Here is a 25,941-nt window from a genome sequence, read left to right on the forward strand (position 1 = left end):
AGCACAGCTTCCCCTACCTGATCAGCCCAGCCACACTTCATCCCATTATTTTTATGCCTTTGAAGCCTTCCTTGGCTCCCTCCTCTCTGTATTTACAGGGTATACGTGTGTTTGTACCTACTAATGTCATAAGACTACATGCTTTGAGCAGCTGTGGGACATCCATCCTTGACCCATCCATGCAAGTGGAATCTGAGCACACACTCAATCAGCCCATCCAGAATAGATGCCGAACTCCCATCAGAGCCTGTTCACCTTCGATCACATTAAAGCCACATAAAAACTGTTTTTAAACACTGTTTGTGAACTCTCTGGTGCAGGAGACCTGCATCTGCCCAGCTCAGCTGGACCTTTGCACCAGGCATGGAGCAGATCTGCTCAAAAACATGATGTGATAGGTTAGGACACACGATATGGAGGGGACACCTTAAAACTGCTGCATGTCTGTATTCTTCTAAGCTTTTTAGAGAAATACAGTATTGCCTTAAACCTAGAAGAGCCCTAGGGTATTTCACAGCCATGATGATACCTTGGGCAAGGCACCCTCCTTTCCTTTGCCTCAGTTTCCCCATCTATCTTTGCTATTAAGCCCATCACCAAGAGGAGCAGTACATCCCCACCAAAACAAGCCTCAAATTCTCTGAAACCCATGTTGAGAGTAAATCTCAAACCACAACGCACAGGAAACCCTCCTCCCACTTGCAGAGCGAAACCCAGGTAAGGGGAAAACAAAGGCACAGTGGTTTGAGCTGTCCTTGGGCCAAGACAACAGGTCTCATGCCCAGATCCTACAGAAAGCAGTAGGGAATATTTGTCAACCACTAACGTGCTTAGGTATCTGTGGGTTTGTTTACACGGCCAGAAGTCTAAAACATCAGAGGGTTTTTCCTTCTAAATAATAATAAAAAAATAAGCTAAAAATGAAATGCTGTTGGGTTTAACCTAAGTTTGTCCCTGGTAGATTTGTAGTGATCATGGTCTGCTAGATGTTATCAGTGTGAGTACCATCCAGGTTGTTAAAAAGTGTCATCAAAACAATGTTCCCCATCTCCAGGTGAACCACCTTCTGTATTTCACTTTGTGCAATCCATTTTGGCTCCTTTTCCTATATGTTAATTCAGTTTGCCTAATCCAGGATTATTCAGGGGTTTTCTTGGTCTTAAAAGGGAAAATCTACCTCATCTGTGAGCAGGAACAACCACACACCAACCTGAAGACTCCCAGGTACACAAGAGCAGCCAGAGCCACTGCTCAGAACCCCTTTCAGATCCTCTCTAAAAACTCTGGCAATGGGTTCATTGCAAGTGCCGGGCCCTGCGGTGCTTGGCAAGGCAGGATGGTTTCCACCACATGTGTGAACCAGCAAGGAAAGGTTTCAGAACTGCCTGCCCAGCTCAGATTTGGTAAATAAAAATTGGACATCTCGCGTGGATCCAGTTGATCTTCATTCCACTATTTAACTGTTTTGATGCCCAGCCAGCTTGGCTCCAGAAAGTGCCTCTGATGCCAGCAATCCAACATTAACAGGCCACTTTAAAAATCCTTAAGTTTCCCAATGAAAAATTGCAGGAGAAGAGCTAAAGTCACTCGGTGTGATCCAATTTCACATGCACTTGAAGCAGCGGCGTAACAGTTGAACTCAGGGAGTAGACATGCCACGGTTACGTGGCTTATTGTTATTTCTCCAGTTCCTCTTGTTAATAGCTTTCACATGACAGGTCTGTAAAACACATGTTCCCACAGACAATAAAATACATCTGAGAGCTAAAACTGGCTTAAAGAAAAAAAAAAAGAAAAAAGACAATAGTGTTCCTATATATTATGTGAACCCAGGAATAACAAAGATTTGTTTTCCCTTCATTCATTGAACAGCATGGGGTAGTATTTCCACGTTTCAATTATATGTACACTTGCCACAGCTATAATAAGAGCATAACTGACCTATATGGTACACAATTTCTTAAAGCACACTCAGGCATAGTTTAGAAAAATCCAATGGTTTTTGTTTTCTCTCCTACAAACTTGTGGTTTAGTGGGATATTGCCAATCAAGTCTTGATGTTTTTCCAGCAAAACAGTAACCTCAGATTCCCTTTTTTTTTTTTCCTTCCCCCTTCTTTTTTAAACATGAGAAACATAAACATACTCTCCATAGCTGAACGGATATTACTTAGAAGACATAAGACACCTTTGATTTCAAGGGCTGGGTGAGAGGCTGCTCTTTCAGCCATAATTACCCAAGGAAGAAGAGACCCCAGCCCACAGTAAATTGTGCTTAAGATGGCTCTTCTTCCACCAGGTTATTTCTTGGAGGATGGGTTGTGTAAGTCTCTAGGTCACCACCCACATTTTTGTTGGCAAGGGGGTTCCAGCCTGTAGTGGTGCCAAAAGGCAGCCAGAGAATGGGTTTTGCAGAAAAACACTACAGAGGGAAGTCTGGAAGAAGGCAGAAAATTAAATGTGAAGAGATGCCTTTAGGATCCCTCAGCAAAACACCACAGAGACATTATTCACACTAGGAGAGCTGCCAGAGGCAAAGTTATCCAGAAGTGGGGCTACAGCCCACACACCCTTGGAAATGGAAGACAGCACAGGGTTGTACCATGAAGATCATAGAATAGTTCGGGTTGGAAAGGACCTTAAGATCATCTAGTTCCAACCCCCCTGCCATGGGCAGGGACACCACACACTAAACCTCATCACCTTTTCTGTCCCAGTCCAACTCTCTGATTCAGTGTTTTAATAGGAAATTCAGATTATGTATTCTGCAGTGATTTGTATCTACAAATTCAACAGCTGGACTCCAAAAGGGTGCTGAGTTTTCAACCTCTACCATTTCCCATCCCTACCCACAGTACAAAAGTACTAAGAATAAAAAGAGGTACATTTCAGTAAACAGTAACAAAAGGTGACTCGCATTGAAGTGAGTGACAGACATGCACAGTAGGCAAAAAATTACATTGGTTTTGAGGATGGTCACTCTTCTCCAAAAATGGTCCTACCTGGCTGTTCTCTTTGTGGCTATGGTTCACCTACATCTACAGATCTACTGAAAAAATCTCTAGTAACACTGTAGAAAGGACTCACATCCTCCTTAATACCGGTAACTCCATGCTGAGAAATTCCACAGCAGCCTGTGGACCATATTCTAAAGCAGGGAGGCAATGCCAGCACATCCATATAGGACTGTGCAATGAGAGAAGTAGTTATCCCCATCCCACAGACAGAGGAAACAGAAGCACAGAACAAAGGAATTTGCTTGTTCCAATGCAAAAAAGGTAATTGGAGCCAAGATTACCTTCTGAATTGTAACATCCTTCGCAAGATGAAGGAAAGGTTTTTGTCCTTATATAAAGGTATTTTTTGCTTTAATAGCAGAACAAGGAAATCCCAACCACATGCTTTTATCTAACTGTGCTGTAGGAGATCAAACAGGGCTCCAAACCATGAACATAATAGAAATCTCTTGGGGACTGATCCTGCCCCATCCAAATCCACTACGAGCAGCACAAGAGCAGGTGTGGATACTAAAGAATTGTGTGAAGCACCACAGGATGCCATAGGGTTGGACATTGAAAAATGATGTTACTTTTACTGGGAGGAAGTCCAAGTGACTTGGTGACCTCTAACTGCTGGTGTCCTACATTAAGGTATTTCAGTGCAGAGTTTAAATTTATTTGTCTTCCCATTTAATAAAGCCAATCAAGTTTGGAAATTTAGCACCAAGGAAAAAAATATTCCTTTCTTTGGTCAGCACCTTTATTAAGAGGCAATTAATAAGCAAAAATCCTGGGAAGGCTGGCAGCATGAAAGCCAAAGCCCCACCACCAAACCTAAACAAAAAGCCTTGCAAAACCCCTGTGTACTCTCTGACCAGCTTGAAATGTGCATAAAATCAAAGGCAGAAGAAAAAAGGGCTCTGTGCTGGGTACAGCACTTTGAATCTCAGCCTTTGAAAAGTTAATGCTTGTGCAGATTTAATGGGGGGAAGAAAGAAAATTAAGAGGGGATAAGCTTTCGTTGGCCACCCATCAGAAAAGCGGAGTGAGCAGGAGGGGAAGAGGCATTTCTGTAGTGACCCACCCATGCAGCTCATCTTCCCAGCCCAACCTTCACCTTTGCACTAAATTAAACACCGTCAAGGGCTTTTTTTCTTTTTTATGTTTAGTTCTGATGGAGGTTGGGGTTTTTTTCCCCCCACTAAATCTTTCTTCTTTCAGCCCTGCAGGTCAGCAGGATGTTGTTGGCTATCTCAACAAAGCAATGCTAATTTCTAACAAGCACTGTATGGTGTGTTTGGCTGCCAGTGTGCAGGCCCTGGGTGTGTTTTTAAGGTTTCGGAAGATTAGACATCCAGCTTAATAAGTGAAAAAGATCATTAAATAATTTTGCAGGGCTGAGCTGGGGATCCAATTCCTCATTGAAGACACACTTTGTAAATATTTGGGTACCTTCAAGAGACAGGCTTTCTATTTGAAGTCCTTAGTGGCTGATCTTAGGTACATATAAATCTAATTCAGTTTACAATCATAGAATCATAGAATGGTTTGGGTTGGAATGGACCTTAAGATCATCTAGCTCCAACCACTATTTGTACATATTTTAAAACGCATAAAAGCTAGGTTAGCCTATGGTAGGCTTTTATTTGGGCTTTAGAAGTTGGCTTCCCCAGATTTTAGAGAAGAATTGCAGCACTTGCAGACTAGTCCTGGCAGCTGCTGCAAGAGTGAACATCTCTCAAAGACAGTTGACATTATTTACATATATACACACACAGAGAGATACAAATTAATAACACAAAGCAGCATTTCCCCATTTCCATCATATCAGGCGTACGCTGGTGATCACAATAGGGCCTGATTCTGCACCAGCACCAACAAAATGAGTGACTGAAGGAGCTTGGTCAACCAAAAAGTCTCAAGGGACCTGATCCATAGCCCAGTGGTAGCCAAAAGAAGGATCCCACTGCAGCCTGGATTGGGCCATTCTATTGGGATTCTTAAAGGTCTTGAAAGCATCAGCAATGCACCTCCTTCCTAGTGCTTTTCACTGAATCTGGATACTTGAAGCCCAGGTATTCACAGGGGACAATTAGGCTAACATCAGAAATACAGAGTACCATCAATTCCTATTTTATTACCTGAATAATCTTAATTGTTCTTCACCTTGGTTCCAGCAGTCCAGAAGACTGCTCTGTGCATCTGCCTGTATTTTGGAAACACATCTAATACCTTTGTTTGCAAAACAGATTCCCATTCAATGCTATTACATTTCCACTATTCTCAGCTACACAGACACATGAAGATAGAAGATTCTCCAAACACACAAACAAACTCTAGACTTTACTGTAGAACAGGTACATGCTTTAAACTACTAAAGAACCTATCAATAAGGATTGGCATATATTGCATTTCTCTGATTTTACCTGTTTGGAAAAGTTCTAGAACACAATGGGTTGATTTCCACAGAAAAACCCCAAGATATTAGTTAATTTTCTACTTGCTGTAGATTCTCCCATGCAACTCGCACTAACCTATGCACCTCAATCTGCCTGGTGTCATTCGTCTCAAGAGGGTGGTATTTCAGACTACTTTATTAGTACTAGTTGTATTTCAGCTGCATCATAGGAACATCAACGTAAATCTCACCACTTTTAGGTCCGCCAGCTGCTAGTGGGCTCCAGGTTCTATTTACCTAGATGATATTTTCTGGGTTCTTACTTTTGGAGGGGTTTTTTATTTGTTTATTTTTTACTAAGAACTGGTTATTCAGGAACACTGAGCAAAATGCCTCCTCATGCCTGCTAGCAAAATAGCAAACAAGAAAGCCAAGAATATTCATTTTCTATACACACCACACTATAACATTGATGACCCCAAGCTGAAGAAATATTTGAGAGGTGCCTCTGAAAGAAACCAACAGTGATGGCAGGAATGACAGGTATCTGCTGCCCAAACTCATCATCCAGAGGCATACCCATCCTTTGCAGTAAATACAGCCCTGTGCAACCTAAAGCATACTTATTGACCCAACCATCCTGGGAGAATATTATTATAGAAAGGCTCTTGGTCACAGATGCTTTAAACTAAATGTCAAATTATTCTCACGTACTGAAAATTCCTCTGGATTCAAACCTCAGCAGAAATGCTTCCTCATGTGGTAGAGCACAATGTGCCAGCCCCGCACTCCTAGAGCTCCAGATGAACAGAAGTGCTGCCATTGGTTTTGTTGAATAAAATACTGCTTTTAGAGTACCTGTTACCTATTTCCAGAAGTAAACACCACATACAAAAGAAGAAAGAGGAGAAGGGAATTCTAAGAAGTTTGTTAAGTTGTTCCTCCTGGGAGTTTGGCATGAGTAGATGTATTAAAAGAGCTTTATATTACAGTGTGCATGTATTTTTAATACCTAAAAAATGCATTAATAAGAACAAAAGGTCTTATCCAAGCCACAATACCTAGATGCACATAAAATTCTGCCTTTGTGGGATAAAACAAATTTAAGCTAGACTGACTGACCAGCAGAAGTTGGAGAGGGTGAACATAAAAGACATTATCAATGGCAATCCAGAGCCAGCTCCAGCCAATTATGATGGAAACAAAGCCATTATTTCACATTGTCTACAGCAAGAATAAAATGCAGTACACTGTGAAAATCCCAAAGTGTCACCATCTTATGAGGCACCTCTACACACCTTTTGAGGAACCTCTATACATCCAAGTGCTTTGGAAGGTCTCAAAGATATGACAAGTCTGACCTAGGATGACCCATCTTGAATAAAGGGAGGAGGAAAAAAAATAAGATTAAAAATGTGCCTGTGAACTCTGCAATACTGAAGGCAAACAGATCGTGTGAAAAATACACTGTGGCAACTATTATGTTTTCAATTACAAACAGAGCGGACACGGATTACTCTGCCAGTCAGCAGGGTTTGGAATGAGCCCTGCTTCACCACAACTCCTCAAGCTCTGCCTTCGAGGAAGGCTCGGACCACTGCCCAGCCCCGGCAACACTCATGCTGAGGAAAGGGGCACAACACCCTGTTTCCTTGGAGCTTTCTTCCAAACTGATGTAAGGGTGAGCAGAGCTGCTGCTCCTCTTCATCCGTGTCATCCCACTGGCATACACTAGCTGTGTGAACCCTGATAATTCGCCCTTATAACAACAACTCTGCTCCACTCCATCAACCTCTATTCAAGAGGAAAGTTTCATGGGCTGTGGGTGTTGTTTTAATATATAACATATCAAGAAGAGACTCCTCATCTTGGCTTGCTGCCCCCAGACACCACTATATATAAGCCCTGGCTCCTTCTCTTTGCATGGCCACACCAGATCCTAAGAATGACTGGAAATATAAACCTGCAGCCAACGTGATACGGTCGACAAAATTATCTTGATTATTTTTAAATCAATCAAGGCGCAAAGCTTTTGGAGCAAAAATAAAGCCAGTTAACACGGCCAACATCAGGCCTCTTCAGAAACGTTCAGCTGCTGAACTTCCCAAGCTTCCTCTCCCCCTTCCCACAGCATCCCAGCCAGGCACTGCAGCTGTAATTAAGCACGTTTTGGGGAGCAACTGCCCCTGTGCAGGAGGCAGCAGAGCCCGTGTCCACAGCACTGAAGGCTGCCGCAAGTAGCTTTCTGGCCCAGTTCTGTCAATGTACCTATTGTAAATGCAAAATCCTTCTTCAGATTTGAAGCAGCAGCCACCTGCACAAATAAGGCTGGGTTATAACTCTGTAACGGAATACAAGCACTGGAAGCTTAAAAAGTTTGTAGTCCAAAAGGCACTTCTGACCTCTTTCTTAAAAGTTCACTAATCACTTTTAATTCATAATTTATTTCCTCTTAATATACTTGCTTTATATAATACCCCCCTTTTTCCCCCCTCTCTCTCCTCCTTTCTTTTTTCTGGAAGTTCCCCAGGAGAAAATGGTATTACACAACTCCCTTGATTAACTGGAAATGAAACTTTTCCCCCTCGGTAGTCGAGATTTGGTAGAGTTTCCAGGATATAATGCATCGTACACAGTGCTGAAAGGCAAAAAAATGTGTGCATAGGTGGAAATGATCCAAAGGCCCTGCAACCAATGGAGGTTTGATCTCAGCAGTCCCTAAAGCAGAGCTTTAGGGAACAGGCTTTGCCTATTCACTCATGGGTTAAAAAGATGTAATATTATCTCTCTTCTCCCTCCTTAAGATCATCCAGTTCCAACCCCCCTGCTACAGGCAGGGACACTTCCACTAGAGCAGGTTGCTCCAAGCCCCTGTGTCCAACCTGGCCTTGAACACTGCCAGGGATGGGGCAGCCACAGCTTCTCTGGGCACCCTGTGCCAGCGCCTCAGCACCCTCACAGGGAAGAATTTCTTCTTTATATCCAACCTAAGCCTCCCGTGTTTAAGTCTGAACCTGAGATTTTTGAGGACAGCATGGTTCAATGCTGCACACCATCTCAGACTTCTGGGTGCTTTTTATCTCCCTAAGAAACTACGTATTCTGCGAATCCAGGTGATGCAGTAGTATCATAGCAGCACCTAAAAATTCACCACCCTCTTCTGCAAGCACAGAGCCACTACTGGCACAAGGGCCAGCCGCAGTGGACACTTTCACCTTGTCATAACGAGTGTCACAACAGCCCCTTTCCCACACTCAGCCCAAACCTGTGTTTTGCAGCCAGGTAACATTTCATAGCCCTATTTCCTTAGGAAATGCTATAAATCAGGCTGCATCCAAATGGCACAGGCAATGACCAAGTCTCTATTCACACTGACTCAAGGGACACAACATGTACTGTGCTTTTCAAACCCCAAAATGGATAACTCCTGATTTCCCTTTCCAGCTTCCCTGTAACAACGCTGTGCCCTGCTGTCAAGGAACATGTGAATAAATTGAAGAAAAAAGGTTAAAGCAGCCCAAGGGAATAGCAGTCCCTTTTTCTTTATTGCAGTTAATTTTGACAAAGGCTCTTCTGTCCCCATAGCCCCCCTATCTTTTTTTGGAAGGGCTTCGTGCCAAGTTGCATTATTCCTCTTCGCCATGGTACTGCCATGAAACCCGCGTGGTATGTTTGCCTGAAAATTGCAGGTTTTCATGGAAATTGTTTTTATCTCAACAACAACTCCCTTTGTCACTTCAGACATGAAAAGAGGAGAAGAGCTCAGGCTCAAATCCCATTCCAGCAACAAAGCATCCATGGAAAAGCTCCACAACCTTCCAAATCCAGTGGCATGAAAACCTCCAAAACCCCTTTTACTACTTCCCTCGTAACACCCATGCATCTACAGACCCATGCAACATGCTGCAGCCCACTTTGCACAACCTCCATCTTTAAACACTTTGAGGCTTGGGAAAAAGCCCATACCATCAGTGGGGTTGTTTTGAAGGATTTTTAAATGGGAATAGTTTCTTTTCTTGCAACCCATCATGGCAACCAGAGCCCACTGGCTCCTGTCAGCGAGGCAGGAGCTCAGCAGCTCATAGGGGGTGTCCTCTATTTCCAGCCTATTTACTGCTCCGTTAAGAAAGGCGCCTATAGATGCTCTAGTTCTCAGATGGGAGTTTGGAGGGACTCAGTTATTCAACAAACCAACCCTTTCTGAACGCTGTCAAAGGAGTGATTTGATGCCTTTCAGTGCTTACTATACAAAACGCTGAAAGACCAGCGAACTTCAAAAGCCGCAGAAGCGGAGCTGGAGTTTGGCAGGAGTTCATTAGCTGCCTGTGTCCTTCTGTGTGTGGCTTGTAATTACATGCAGACTTGATGCCAAATCCTCATCTACCGAGGGGTACCAATTAACGTGCTGCTGGATGATTCACAGGTAGCTAATGTCAAGATTTATACAACTGGTGCGCCAAATATCCCATGCTTGATTATTATATATTTTTTAAGCTGGAGGGGTTTTTTTCCTCTTTTCAAGCCATTGTACAAGCGAGGTTTTGGCAGCAGAATTAGGATTGTCCAGACTGTTCCCAGGCCACACACCAGTGGTACTGATCCTGCTGTCACTATACACTAGCATCTACAAGGAGACACGCATCCCCTGGTACATGGGCCAAGGGCTTTGCAAGTTGTACTGTATTTTCCCTTCGTATAAAGCAGACTTCTCTGCTCCAGTGAGAAAAACTCTAAAACTGAGGCACAGTTTGCACTCCATACTTGCTTTCCTGCTGCTTGCACCCTCTTACTCTTATAGGTAGTAAAACAATAACAGCAAGAGCTAAACAGCAGCTGGAGAAGGTGAGGAAGCAGGTAGCCAAAAATGATAATTTACCTTTCAAGGGAAAACGTATACAAAGCTACATCTCCTGAAGGAAAATATAACAGTTATTAGATCCTCAGACAAAAAAAAAAAAAAAAAAAAAAAAAACCCAACTCTTCTTCTCTTACTTGAAGTCTATATCCCTTTGCAGCCAGCTGGCTCTCAATGCAGCCCTTGGCAATTAAAACCTTGGGAAGTTAAACACAACAGCATGGAAGCAAGCCTTTTGTCCTCCTGCTTTTTCATTCTTCTCTTGTGTTTGATCCCCAAACAGATTTCTTACAGAGAAACCATGGGCCCAATGGAACATCTTGGCACCGACTTGGAGCAGACCTCCAAGCACACTAGTTTGCCACCACTGCTGATTTTCCCATGGAGAGCAGGAGACCTAGCCCTCGTTTCCTTCTTCTGCTTGAATTTCTACTTTCCAAAGCCAAGGCGAGTCCACTGAACTTCTCCCTGGAGCATCTCAGTGGCCTCCTGTCCCCACAGACACCATGAAACGAATGGCACATGAGATGGTCATGATTTCAGATTTACTGGAGGTTTGATAATCCTGGGCAGAAACAAGACTGTAAACAGAGGAAGCAAGAGGGAAATTACAGTAATGGTCAGCTTTGATGTAACACTGCTCCCAAAACTACCAGCCAGACAACTATGAACTCAATCATGGGCTTGGACGCTCTATGGATATACATATAACAAACAGAGACCCTCATTAGCAGTAATCTGATGGCCTTTGCCTCTTCTTTGTCACACTGCTTTCCCTAACAGATAGTTTCTATGTCAATTTTTCTGACAGTGCAGCATGCAGACACCCACATCTCCCACTCTCCCTCCATATACCCCCACTTCCATATGTTTTCCTTTCCCCATATGAGAAATGGTTTCTCCATCACACTTCTTGCTCCCATACCATTGCAGAATGCCATCAGCCTTGGGGAATAACACAACGCCAGAAGTACTGCAAGCACAACCCAAAGCTCCCACCACTTTATCCTTCTAATAAACCTATCACTGCATTTGATGCAATACAGGTCTTGTCCAGCCATGAAAGCTTTCTTGCTTATCAGGAGAATTTTTTAATCAACTAGAAGGGAAAACATGGCCTGACATTTTATTGCTTCCTTGCGCTTTGCTGTTAGATGTTTCGGTTTCTTCCAATTTGTACTCTTGCTAATCCCTTTAACCAGGAATCATTGGAAACCTCAAGTCTTTCATGCCCAGCAGCTTCCCCCGGATAATTTGGAGGCAGGGCAGGCAGAGGAGTGTGGGGGCAGTGTGGGGAGCTCACAGTGAAGTGGGAGAAGGCAGCACCAGGCACCAAGCTGTCAGACTCACTGCAGGTTCTGGGACACAGTTTTGTCCTGGCCACAATTACAAAACAACAAACAATGTCTGTGGGGAAGGGTCATAAGAAGTTCAGCTTTCCTCTATTAAAACCATCTGGTGCCTATAAAAAAACCCAACTGGTTGGTTGGGATGGTTGGTAGCACCTCCTCCCTGCTTGGCTCTTCCAGGCATTTCTTGAAAGCTTGGTGGCTCTCAGAGGTGCCACCACAGGGGACAGGGCTGCTGCAAGAACAAGAGGCCCAGCAGACACACGCCCTATTTTGAATCCCTCCTGTTGTGAAGAAGGTTCCCCACCACCCATCTCATTTCACTTCTCCTTATCCAAACCAGACCCTTCTTTATGAGGTGCTTGTCCCCTCAGCAACATAGGCTCCTACCCAAGTGCCCCAGTGAACCTGTGAGAGGGCTCTGCTTTCTGAGCAAAATAAAATGTCCCTGTGAGGCCAGAGTGGGACCCAGCAAAGGGTTTCTCCATGTTGGAGACACTGACGGGTCCTTCTCCAGCACCAACAGCAAGAGGCATCGCCAAACCTGCAGGGGATGGGAACCTTTATTAAAAGAAAACCAAAACAAAACAGCCTAAACCTCCCTTTTGTTTCCAACGGGAATAAAAGGGGGGGGGGGGGGGGTGTAAGCGAGAGAAAAGAGAGTAGCTTTTCCAGCCAGTTCCCCAGCCTGTAACACAAAACCGCGCTGTGCTGGGAAACCTTACACCACGCAGCATCCAGCTCATGTACTCCTGCTCCGCTCGCCGCCTCCCGGATGCTTCCCCAAGCCCAAACTGCCCTTGAGAGAAGCCAAGCCTCAGCCTCTGCTGAAAAGCCTCTTTGTTTGGATTCCCTTTCCAAATCAGCGTATCCTGAGATTGAACTCCCTTCCACCCCTCTGCAGGGCTTTTTAATGTTCAGATGCCTTTGGCAGCAGCCAGATTCGCCAGCAGGTTTGCGGTCCTGTAATAGCGTTCAAAACCTCGGTGCTGGGGCACGTACAGTGCTAGGAACTTTCTTCACTTCAAGGAGAGAGGAGAGGAAAAAGAAGTATTGCAGAATTACTTCAAACGACCCTTTAATCATGAATTGGGAACAGAGGAGCTAAGTGCTCCTTAATTAAACAATAGCTTTAATCAGCCTTCAATAGTCTACATTAAGGCACAGCAGTGAGCTGGAGAGGCACTACTTTTGCCCTCTTAAACTGGAATAATTGGAAGAAAACTAGACAAGGTATCAGAGAAACCCAGACACAGGGTCTAGTCCATACATGCATCACCAAGAGGGTTTGACTCCAAGTGCTGCCATGAGCTTTCCATGCAACCTTGAGTCCATCACTCATTGCACCCAGAAATTAAATGCGTTTTCCTGCACTGCCCACTCTGTTTGCAAGCTCAGGGGCACACGCATGCTACAGCCATACAACCCCTGGCAACGGGGTCCCCCCATCTCCACTGGGGTTTGCAAGCAACCCAAAATCCTGCAATCCCACAAAGGGCAAGACATATGACACTCTCATGTCAGGACCTCTGGTTAGCAAAGCCCCAGCTGAGACCTACATGTAATACCAAGGCAGTAACTCAGTTACCACTGCAAAACACAGCAGATCTTGCAGCAAGGGACTGTAATGGAAACATCAGCCCTGCACCTTGCCCGACACCAAAGGGAAAAATAAATCCTCTTTACCAAAACCAGCCTCATGCCTGGGACTTGAAGCAGTTTCACTGGGGAAAAGTTGCTTTTCACTTGCAGTTAGCTTTTTAATCAACCTCAGCATTATATCCTTCTCTGTGAAAGCAAAATGCTGAGCATTTAAGCAGGTGGATTTTCAGACTGTGGACCCAATCCTGCATTCATAAAGCAATATCCACTTTTGCAGACAACTTCAGCAAGAGCAAAAGCAAAGTCTCTGTTGCAATATCCACAATCCAGATGCGTCCCAAACTATCCCACTTGTCTGGCCGTTTTAAACACACTGCATCCCTATACCCTGCAGTAGCTCTTAGAGCTGTAGGCACTGGAAATCTTTGTGCCCATACACATAGTGATTCATCAAAACAGGATCTCTCTAAAACACTGACTTTTCAGTGGGTTTTGCATTTGACAAAGATTCATACCAGCTCAGTCAGAAAAATAAATGCCACAAAACTTCTCCTTTAAGGAAAAAAAAAATCCCCAACAAAACAAAAAACCACCCAACCCTCACAGCCCAATGCTTTAGAAATGCTTCCACATGCTAATCAGCCTCCTATTCAGATCCAGACTGAATAGGACTTCAACAATGACAAAGAAATACGCTGAACCTATTCCACATTTCATCCCCTTCACTCAAAATGTTGCTGTTACCTTGGTTTTCAGCCGCTTTGTGGGAGCTGCAGCAGAATGACAGCCGCATGCTAAAGCTGCAGGGATGGTCAAGAAACAGAGTGCTACACGAAAAAGATATCAATCCAAGATTATGGGAAAAAATATGGAATTATACAATGACTTAAGTCCCTGATGCTGCAAACTCTGATAAGAATAAATATGAAAAAACCCATGACACAAAAAACAAGGCCTCTACTGAAAAAACAGCCTCTAGTGGTCAGGCAGCAAAGGGAGTTTTTACTTAGCTTGGCAAGTTTGAGTAGACTAAAGACCCCTTGCTTTAAGAATTACATTTGTGTGATGTATTATCAACTGGCAGATGGATTAATGCACCTTTCCTCCATTATCCTTAATCAGAAAAACTTCAGCTCTTAATTTGGGAACAGACGAGCCAGTTCCTGCTGCAATGGGTGATCTGAGGTCATTTCCCTTTTCTGCAGAACATGGAAGCATGGGAATGGAGCCACCCGGGGAAGCTTTCACAGGAATCGAGGCGGGAAGCTCCCGGACAGGTGCACACATGTCCTAGGGACATGCTTTGGCGCAAGCCCTGTGAGCCGCAGGCTTCTTCTCCATGGTTGCAGATCACTGAGGATCTGATTTCAAAGATACCTTGGGAGGCTGGTGATGGCCTGGCAAGACTGGCAGAAGCACTAAGTTTGCAGCTTCACTGAAATTGTTTGGAATTGGAGGTACCTCAGTAGCTCTGAAAGCCTCATTGGGCATCTGGGTGCATCTGTATGGGAAATGACACCTTCAAAATGTGCCCTCAACCTCATCGGGCTTCCAGCTCCCTGCCCACACATGGAGGTGATGCTCCTTCAGGCTCCCAGTCTCCATAGATTAGGAATTCCCAGAGGCACAAACCTCCCCTGTGACATGCCTGAGCAGGACCAAGGGCAGCAGGACTTAAATCCTGGCCCAGGACTCCTCTGAGGCTTTGGCTGGGCTGCAACCAGGGAGAAGGGAAAAGCAGCTCCCCAAAAAACAAGGGCCATCTAATCAGTGATCAAAGAGCAGCTTCATAAACCTGCTAACACCAAACTGATTCACAGCTATCAACTTCAAAGGAGTTTTGCTGCCTGCCATCAGCTTACCATCCCTCCAAAATTACTCTGTGAGCATCACTCAGAACATAAACGTGCCCAGTGTTCACTGACCAGACCTGCTTATCAGCACTTTGCCACACTCTTTCAACTCTCCCTTTGGAAACCAACATTTTAAAGAGTGGTGGGCTTTGCAGAAAAGCCTTAGAAGCCCTCAAAATGCTTGGGTGCAGGACTGGTTGCCACGTCCATTGTGCTGCTACAAAGACCAGAGCAAAGACCTTACTGTCAACATTGGTGGGAACGATAACCAGGGCTGGGCTGCTCACTGCTGCAGGCTCAAGCTGAGCCTTGCAGCCAGGCTTAAAGAAAGGCCCATCACACCACCCCAAAACAGAGGTCATAAATAACTTGCTGAGCATCAAGATGACAGGAAGCCCAGACCCCATTTGGCACACTGGCAGCAGCTGGACATCTTGAGGCAATGGTGTCTCAGCTTTGCATAAGCACATGTTGAATTAACAGCAATGCAGTTACTATCTGTGTGCAATGGTTGTCTCCAGTACATGCATGACCAGACACAGGAGAACTGCTGTAAAAGCTTCCAAAAATGACTGTCATTCTCACTAGTTTACAGTAAAACTGGGTGAAAGCTAATTGCAGGATGCCACGCAGCTACTCACCTCCTTTGCACAGCAGCAGGCTGCAACCCTGGCACTGCTGGGAAAAGCGAGTTCTCAGAGGGAGCATCATTTGTTTCAAGAGGGATGGCTGCCCAAAACCACTAACCAGCAACTTTCACTTTTTCTGTTTAAACCCACAAGAGGAAGAACCACGCTGTTCTCAGCTCCTACAACCAGAAAGGGTGAAGCGGCTCCAAGAGGAACAGCCTGCTGCCTGCAAACTCCCAAAGCAGTGAAGGACACAGCTACCTTCAGTGTTCAAGGCAAGGTCTGGGTCAGCCCAGCAATGGCATTCCAGCCTCAATTTGCTGTGTCTTTCAGGCACTACAGAATAAGCCCACTGGTATGTTTTACGAGAATGGTTGGAGGCATCTCCCAAGCTATGGCCAACACAGCTTTCATGACTTTCTGGGCAAGGGATGAAAAATTATGGGAAAGTACTAAAGGATTATGCACACTTTCCATTGATTCAGTGTCACCACCATTGCAGACCTACTGCAGCTTCATTTGGGCTATGGCTGGCCGCCCCAGCCCAGCCTTGTACCTCCTGACTGAGAGCAGCATATGCTAAGATAAGACCAGCTCATATATGGGTGCAAGCTACAGGCAACACTGTAACAAGAACACGCAGCACAAAGAGCATAGGCATTTTCAAAGCATCAGAAGCTCTAGAGTTAAATTACATGTTCTCCTTATAACATTTACTTGATGCACAGAGTCAGTTTTCAACCCTCTGTCTTCAAAACATTCAACATATGTGAAAAACAAGCCCACTTACGTGACCAACTTGAAAGGACAGAGGTTACAGGAATTTCTGATACTTGGAAATCCACCAGGACAAACCTATTTTTCAAACTCATAAACACATTGTCTTGGTAAAAAACTTACACTTAAGTTTTCCAGTGGTTTCATCAAAAGCTGTATGAAGACAGGTCAAATTCCTCTTTTTTGGTAATGTTCTGCCTCCTCAGGTCTAACTTGAGGAGCAGCTTCTGCAGATCTTGATTCCACTGCTACAACTAAGCCATCGTGTGCAGCTAAAAGACAAGAAGGGATTCTCAAGCATGACTTCCCAACAGCTGCACCAACACACCCCTGTATACAGATACCCGATTCATGCCAAGGAGCTTTCCACCTGCTAAAATTATGGAGCAGGTAGTGCTTCTCCCAAGTACATGTCATGGGAGACAGCAAAACAGGGATAGATGGAGTGGCTTTGAAAGGGATACGAATGCCCTTCAGGGAAAGGGGCCATGCTGATCCATGAAGAGATATGACAGACAAGGCAGCCTCTTTCCAACTTCTGTTGGGACCTCCCCCCCACCCAGTCGAGGTATCTGCAAAGCCAGACGAAAGCCTGGGTACAGGCAGGACCCCCATGCACACAGCAGTGCAGTCTGCAGCACTGTGTTAGCAAGGGGGGAACACAAAGGGCTGATACAACTACCTGAGAGGAGGATGGAGAGACGATGTGACTTGTCTCTTTTCAAGTAAGCAGTGATAGGACCAGAGGAAACAGCCTCAAACTGCACCAGGGGAGGTTTAGACTGGATATTTGGAACAATTTCTTCCCCAAAAGGCATTCAGTCATTGGAACAGGCTGCCCAGGGCAGTGGTGGAGTCACCGTCCCTGGAAGCGTTCACAAACAATGTAGAGGAGGCCCTCAGTGACATGGTTTAGTGGTGGCCTTGACAGTGCTCGGGTAACAGTTGGACTTCATGATCTTAAAGGTCTTTTCCAATCTAGTTGATGCTATGATTCTATGATTTCACCTCTGCTCCACCAAGGGTCTCATGGCTCTGCCACACCAGCCAGCAAAAAAAAAAAAGATAATTAAGTATGTTCAGAAAACTGACTTCAGGCTTTTTAATTAGAGAACAAATACTGGATTACTTTAATTCACCTTTTTTTTTTTTTTTTTCTTTTGAGGCTTTATTCACTTGATTTTCATTTTCCAAGATGTTTTTCCTTTTTAAATATGAAACCTGACCTATCAAAACAACCCCAACACTACTGCAGAAGCCAGGGCTTCTGTTTGTGACAGAACAAAAAGAAAGAAGAAAATAATAAATGACAGCGCTCATACTACAACCCCAGCTGACATCCTGCTGTCCAGGAGGGAAATACGCATCTGGGGAGGGGGTTTTTCCCCTGTCATCCCCCCCAGCCCTGGGACACAGCTCCCAAGGGATCCATGGGGCTAGGGGAAGCCACTGTTCTCAGCGCCAGCTGCGTGGATGCTGGGATAGGAGGGTTTGAAGGCTGCTGCCTTTCCCCACGCTGCCTTCAACAGGCATGCCCTTGTTCGAAGTGCAGGCAGACTGGGCGACCACAACGGTCCCTTCTGGATTACCATGGATGAAGCGGGAGCATTGTATGAATGAAACAGAGAGGATGGAGTCTGCACTGCCAGAGCAGGCTACGGAGCAGAGCTGGGGCTTCCCCTCCACCCCCTTTTTAAAGTCATTCAGAGATGGAGGCATGAAAACACCCTTCCTATCTCAGATGCAGACACTAAAGAGGAGCCCTGGTTTGCAAGACTCTGCAGCGCGGGTTCCCAGCTGCGGTATGCAAACCATCCTTGGGCAGTATATGGAGGCACATGCATCTGGAGGATATGCTGTCAGCTTGTATCTAGACAAACAAAGTCAGACCAAAGCAGCCTAAGAAAGGCATGCATATTAAATTGAGATTTAAAGGGTATAAAAATAATCTGTTTGATCTGGGAGCGATGTTTATATTATTTTCTGTGCTCACTACAAACAGACAATTAAAAAAAAATGTCATCTACTCTAATTGTGATTCTCATCTCCTGCCTGTCTCAGCAGCAGGTACACAGGATTCAAAGCACTTCTGGCCATGAAGCAGTTGCAGTTAATTCTGCTTTCCTGAAGACACATCTTCAGGCTGGCCAAATTCCACCAACTCGGGAAAGCCAGCAGATTTATACCCCCGAGGACTCAGTCTGCCATGGCTACAGCATTTCCTTGTTCTGCAATTAACACCTCAAGTATAATTGTCACTAATAACCTGCTCTTGATAGGTTTTTCTGTTTTCATAAAGCAAACACACACACACACACAAAAAGTGTATTTTAAACACCTCCAAAATATTTCTCTCTCTCCTTCCAGCCATCTTTGGCTCCTTTGGTCTTTCAAGGGAGGAGCAAAACTAAGGACTGGTATCATGCTTAGATGCTGACTGTTGCTTTAATAAGAAGCTTTTCAAGGCTCAGAAAAGCTCCCTTACTCCCAAGTTATGGTTGGGTACAACGCACAACCCTGTGCCAAGATGCCACCTCTGCAAACCCGCCTTTGCCAAAGCTATTCCATACCAGTCATCCCTAAGACAGTCCCTCCTGCCTCATAAGGAGCTCACTGCGAGATCCTACAGGTATTAAGTGATACATAAACATGAACAACCAAACCCCATCGAGGGATGGATGCTCAAAACAGGATGACAACTCTCCACCCACACAGCTTCTCGCGTGTGGTATGGACTCAGTCCTTCCCAACACAGAGAAGACACAGCATGGAGAAGACAATGCCAAGGTGCCGGGACTGCCCAGCTGGTTTAGTACAGTCAGATCTTGTTGTCTCTTGATGAAAATAATAAATGGTCGGGTCAGCAGTTTCTTCAGGAGCACATAGAAAGATGTTACTTACATGACAAGTGAGTCCTGCACGGTAGGGTAGTCTGAAAAGTAAAATAAAACACAACCCCAACCCAAAGCAAAGTTGCTTAGCTCGTCAAATTCAACATTACAGCATCTAAATAACTCTAACCTCACCCCTCATCTTTAATTCCTCCCACTCCTTACACTTAAATGACAATCCCAGGCCTGTTTGTGTCGATTTCTGTGATGCAGTGACAGGGCCCCGATGGACCTCAAACCTCTTTTGCTTCTGAAAGGCGAACGATGACACAATTCTCTATACAGAAGAGGAAAGTGAAGAGTAATCTAAACTGTTAGCCCAAATTATAAGATTATACCCCCTCTTACATAAACACGGCAAGGTCCTGCTAACGTAAATATTTACTTTCAAAGTTCATTTTAGCATCAAGCTCACTACAGAAGAGGAGATGCCAAATTTCTGAGAAAGCTGAAGAGATACTAAGGTCGTAAGAGGCCTATCCATCTGTTGCTTCAAAACCTTCCAAGGGCAGTAAAACTTGTGTTGTTCACATTAACTGGGATTGACAGAAGAGAGAAAATTAAATTAGAGACAGAAAATAAGACAGGCAGTAAATTACGTGCAGTTTACATCTCACCAGCATGAAACATATGCTCCCATAAACCCCATTTCCACGAGCCTAGGAAGCAGGTAAGCCAGATGAGATCCCTCTATTTTATAGCACAAGCAGGACTTTTTGGAAGCTGTTCTACCTGCACAAGCTGCACAAATACAAGCTACCAAAGACCCTCATCTGCCCTATCGGCCTTGCTGACGCAGCCTTCCCCTCTTTCAAGTTTAAATGCTCGACTTAGCACCCATCAGCAGAGCACAGGTGGCTGCTCAGTGTTTGCAGAACATGGGGATTCCCTGCCAAGGGGAAAAAAGCAGGTCAGGGAGAAGGAAATTTAACCCTGGATGCTACATCTGTAGGGCCAGGGTCCAAAACATCCCACCTCAAGGGTCAGGGCAGAAGGCTTTTCCTCACTGGTCCATGTCTCCTGCAGAAAGGTGGTGGCTGGTTGAAGCAGCTCCATGCAGTGCTGCATCTGGGCAGCGGAATCCCACAGTACCAGGGAAAGCTTCACTGTGGAACCCTGATCCAGTCCCACCCAGTAACAACTCTATGCTCTGGGCAGGAAGTGCAAGAAACTCCTGGCAAAGGGATAGGGCTGCAACTGGGCTGGAGATGATCAGATGAAGGTAAAGCAAGGTTCATCAAACCTCTTATTTTGATGCTCACACAGTTCTCCCCATCTCTCCCACATGAAGATACCAACTGGCTTAGCAGGGACAAGTTCAGGCCCTCCAGCGGAACAACTCAATCACATTTTCAGAAGTGTCGCAGTGACCAGCAAGACAGGGACAGGGCAGCAGGGACTCTTCCACACCATCAAGCCTGCCTGCGGCCCTAACAATTTCAGGAAGCATCTTCTAATGCTCTAAACAGAGCCCTCCCGAGAGGAGGAAGCAGATGGAGAAAGTTATTTTCCCCCCTCGGATGACCTGCTTTAATAAATGCACATTCAGTTCTTTTCTGCCTCTTTTTCCAAGTTAAGTGCTGACATGAAATGGCTGGAAAGTTCACAGCGTTGGTGATGAAACCTCTTGTTCATGCAAGAAACCAGGGATGTGTCAGTGCCAAGTGCACTCATTAGGGGAGTGGGTTATTGAAAAATATTCAGCTCCCTGCCAACCCAACCCAAGTTTGAAATGCAGAAGTGTGGGGTCTTGTTCAGTGGATCTTCAGCCAATCTACTCCACCAGCAATGCGCTTCTGCCAATGGCTTGACAACTTTGCTTCTCATGATTCCCAAGGAAGATATAGATCTTCCCCTTATGCATTTACTATCAAGATAACCATTGCACTTAATGAAGAAAGACAAAAGTGACTCTTTCTAACAACTCACACCAAATTAAAGCTGAAGGAAGCTCTTGATAGCTCTGCTTTACTTATTCTAACTTCCTTAGATGTTTATGATAATTGTCTTGTAGGTAATTTGGTTAAATTTGAATGTAAACAAAGAAGGGTTTGTACACATCCACCACCTCACAGAGAGCTGACGTGTGTCATTTCTGAAAGGTATTTTACCCATAGTTTATTCTTTTCATTCCCCCCTCCAGAAAGTTGATTCAGGTCAGAATTAATGACAGTAGCTGCAGAAGAAGCCAACATAGCATCACCTCTGCAAATCAAATGACTGGTTTGACTATTTCCTAAAGTGTTCCTCAAATGATAAAAAGCCTTCTATTTCTCTGCTACTTTGAATGTCTTTGGGCAGCTGCACAAGAGGCGTAACTCAGTTTAACTGCACTGGCGTCCATTGGCCATGTGCCTACATGCACCAGCAGAAGACCTCTACTGAGCAACTCCACCTTAACACAAGTCATCATACCCAATTCTGCCTCTCATTGTCTTACATAGGACTCTGGGGTTTTTTACTGAACATGTAAATACCTATCAACTTGTATGTGTCCAACTTTCTCTTACAGGCTTCAGTTACAGCACCTTTTCTTCATCTACAAAGTGGGGTTTTTTACAAGGTCAGGAAGGAAGAAAATGGGAATCAAGTACTTGGAAACTATAAACTCTTAAGTCTCCCCTAGCAAAAGGTAGGGAGAAGAGCAAGCCAAGCCTCCTGTGAGTGGGACAGCTGGCTTTCACAGCAACTCATACCCACTCATCCACCAGCAAGTCTGATACTACTGGTCTGGCTGTATTTGAAAAGCCCATCCCCAAACACACATCATGGGCTATCCATCATATAACCACATATTACCACATCCCACCCATACTTTTCACTTGCCAGTGATCAGCCCGATCTAAAATTTCCTTCAGCTGTTGAATTCATGCTCTTACATTTAAATGCTCCTCACACTAAAAAAACCCAACAAACCCTCAAAAACAAACCCCCACAAACCAACCAACTCTGGTGTTTACTTTCTGATTTCCACCTGTAGTAATGCGAAACAAAGCAACACTCACAGTTTTTACTGTCTCACATTATTCCCAGCTAACAATACCTTCCAGTGATGCTCGATAAATTCTGTTTACTCAAACTATCACAAACAGAATAACACATGTCAACTAACCGCTTTTTCATTTAGGACCCTTAAGTCTAGAGAAGGGGAAGAAAAACCCTTTACCCATTCAAATAACACTTACTCATGACAGAAACGCCTGAAGTTAAGAAAACTTGTGTAAATAAAAGTTTAAAAGTTCTAACTCCTAAGAGTTGTTTTACTAGGAATCCAACCTTCTGTTTAAATAAGTGAGGTAACTCAAGCAAGTTATGTTTCTACTTATATTAGTTTCATATATGGAATATCAAGTATTTTTATTTTTTCCAGATACAAGAAGATGAAGCTTTCTGCACTGGCCTCTATTCTTGTGGGAATGTAAAGAGAAAACCATGCCTCCCTTCTTAATGTATTAGTGCCTAGTAATATACACCAGATGATCAATAAACTACATAAAAATTAAATCAAACTGACGGTCTTTAGAAAAAAAATGGGCTCTAAGCAGAAACAATTGTTTTAAAGACTGTGGTGTCTGGAGTATTAAACTCACGTGCTGTTGTGTTATTAATCTCTTTGTTGGAAGCCAGTTGATTTCCCCTGCCTGTGTCTGTCAATTAAATATTCAGCATTGCAGCCACAATTGAACGGTTGATGTTTTGGCATGCAAAATCATTTTGAGACAGCCTGTTGACAGTTTCCTTACATGTCATACCATTCCCAAACGCCGAGCGGGCTAGCAAAACCAGACCTCTGCCAGCGACTACGAGATGCCCGAGCACACTTCAAAGCAAGGGTTTAAAGCGAGTTGCCTGCACCAGGCACGCGAGAGGTAGACCTGACAGCCGAGCAATACAAAGTAACTAGAGCAGCAAGAGTTTCTCCTTTTTCCCCCCATTTTTAACGAAAACACCCAAGCTGCGCGGTTTGCCGTGGAGCACTACCTCCACCTGGAGCTGGCCCTGCCGCTGGCCCTGCACGGGGCCGGCCTGGGGGCTCCACTGGGGACCTGGAGCGGGGGGACATCCCCAAGCCCACAGTGCCCCCTGCGCACGACTGGCGGCCGGGCTGAGCCCCGCCACCCGCCGGGTCAGGACATGGGGGGAAGCGATAAATATAACAATAACAATCAGTAAATCGGGGCGACAGGGTGCTGGGGGATGTTTCGGGGGTGCCCTGCTCCCCCCTCGCCGCCATCCCAGCTGTGACCCCGATGGGACGCGGTCCCCACCGCCCGGCCCCAGTGCTCCCCGGCCCGGCCCCGTCGCTCCCCGGCTAGGCTCGGCCGGCGGCCCCGCTCCGCTTTTGTTTGGGAAGCGGCACGGCCGAGCTCTGCCCGCCCTCCCGCCGCGAAACTTTCCCAAAGTAGAAACCCGAGGGGCTACAGGGGGGATAATAGAGGGGAGCGGAGGGGCGCGGAGCCCCGCGGAGCCGCCACGGCTGCTCACCCATGACGAGGCAGAGAAAGTCGAGGCAGATGAGCAGGGCTTTCTTGCTGCTGCTCTTGGCCGGGTTGTTGTTCAGCGCCGGGCTGCCCCCATTCTTGCTCTCCGGCGGGATCGCCTTATCGTACTTGTAGCTCTGCATTATCGGGGGCGAACGCCCGAGCGGTGCCGTGCCGAGCCGAGCCGGGCCGCTCCGAGCCGGGCCGTGCCGCTCCGAGCCGGGCCGGGCTCACACGCGGTGCGCCGGGGAGGTGCTGCCGGAGCCGCTCCCGGCCTCTCCGGTGGGGCACGGGAGGCGAAAAGCAGGCGGGTCTTCCCCCAGAAAATAATTAGAAGTAGCAAAACAAAAACAAAACAAGCACAAAACCACCAGCGAAGGAGGGAAGGGGGAGCGAGTAAGAAGTTTGCGGGTGTCCCAAGGCGGTGGAAAAGTCCTGGAGGAAAAGCCGGGGGGCGGAATGCAAAAAGAAAATATAGATATATATGTATCAAGATCTCAGTACGCGGAGGGGAAAAGGTGCGGAGCGAGGAGCCGGGTGGTGCTGACTCCCAAGGCAGGTGGGCTCCGCGCTGCTCTGCGCTCTAGCTCCGCGCTGCGCTGCGTTGGGGGCTCCCGCCGCGCCCGCCCCGGCCGCTCTGGGAGCCACCGGCTTGTTTCTGCACTTTTATTTCGCGAGGTCCTTTCCACCCCTTAGGAGAAAAAAAAAAAAAAAAAAAAAGAAGGGGAGGAGGGGGGGGTGGTCAAAAAAAATCCGTCACTTCGCCTCGGATGGGATATCCAAGTAAGCACAGCCCCTTTCCTGCATCTGACATTTTACATAGATAATTAACTCCACATTTTTTTCCTGAGGGAAGTTAAAAAAAAAAAAAAGTCAGGAACTAAAGTTTTTTTTTTATTCGCAGACCAGAAGGAGGGAGCCTCTAGCGTTCACAAGGCAAAAAGAGGAGTGCAGTGGGGGGAGGAGGAAAACAACCAGCTGGTTCCAAGGCTGCCGGGAGGACTCTGAAAGGTGGTAACGGTGTGAAGGGCAGAAAACGAGTAATAAATAACTTGAAACGGTTTTCTGCTGTTTTTTCCCCCTACCCTCCATCTCTGCTTCATGTGCTGAGACTTTTCGAGGGGTCACAATGCCCACAGACCCCAATGGGGTGGCTTCAGTAGGGCCAGATCCTGCCCATCCTGAGCTGAAGGATGGGATTGGCCATCGGTGGTACCCCCACCAAGCTCTGACAGCTTTGGCTTCCCGCACTAGCAACACCACCTTCATCAAATGAGCATAACGAGAGTGTTTGGAGTCGGGTGAGGGATTAGTATGTTGGTTAATCACTCCTCTGGTCTAATAAAAAAATCACCAAGGAAGTGAACAAAAGGTTTCCCAGGAAGCCTGGCTGGCAGGATGGTGATGGTAGCAGCTCAGAGCCTGGTGTGAAGAGTGTGTGCTACCCAAGGAAGCTGCTCAGGACAGTATCTAACCACTTCTCTTCTCTTCCTTTTTTTCTTGGTCTTGTATTTGACCTCAGCCTTCCGTCTGTGTGCTGGCAAACCACCACCAGGCCAAATCCTGTGCCACAGCATATATCCTGCCATGTCCCCAGTGTTTCCCTGCCTGCAGAGGCAGGCAGGCAGGGAGAGCAGGCAGGACCCCCTCAGCACGGACACACTTCCCTGCTGCTTTTTGCATACACTATAACCCAACCACTAGAGGTTGCACCTCAGCAAGGGCAGGTTTTCCAGGAATCTGTTTAGGCACATACTTGGGCATATTTGGGCCAGCCTGGGAGGAAGAAAGCAAAGTGTCGGTTTTCATATTTTACTTTTATATGTGTGGTGTAAAGGGAAAACAGACCTTGGACTTTCCTCCAGTTCTTTCATTATACCTCAGTGACGCACTTAGGTGCCATCTCCCGCCTTACTTTTGAGGAGATGGCTCTCTTTTACCTGGTATCGCCCCATGGCACTGAGCACAAACCACCAGTTTGGCTCAAAATGGTGCCCCATGGTGATGGTAATGCACCCAGGGGTCCAGCCTTCCTCTGGAGGAAACATGTCAAGGTCTCTCCCTCTTTCCCCTGACTGCAGCAGAGGTGCGGGTGCCTAATTTAGGCT

General features: G+C 45.8%; 1 protein-coding gene across 1 annotated transcript in view; it reads right to left on the reverse strand.

Moving 5' to 3' along the window:
* PLPP3 (phospholipid phosphatase 3) overlaps nucleotides 1–24,654 on the reverse strand; it is a 45,985-nt gene extending 21,331 nt beyond the window's left edge. The window contains exon 1 of the mRNA XM_030495103.1: nucleotides 23,838–24,654. Coding sequence (XP_030350963.1) covers nucleotides 23,838–23,976 — 139 coding nt within the window. The 5' untranslated portion in view covers nucleotides 23,977–24,654. The remainder of the gene's footprint in view (nucleotides 1–23,837) is intronic.
* Nucleotides 24,655–25,941: the final 1,287 nt, after the last annotated feature.

The sequence above is a fragment of the Strigops habroptila genome, chromosome 8 (assembly GCF_004027225.2).
Source record: "Strigops habroptila isolate Jane chromosome 8, bStrHab1.2.pri, whole genome shotgun sequence".
NCBI lineage: Eukaryota > Metazoa > Chordata > Aves > Psittaciformes > Psittacidae > Strigops > Strigops habroptila.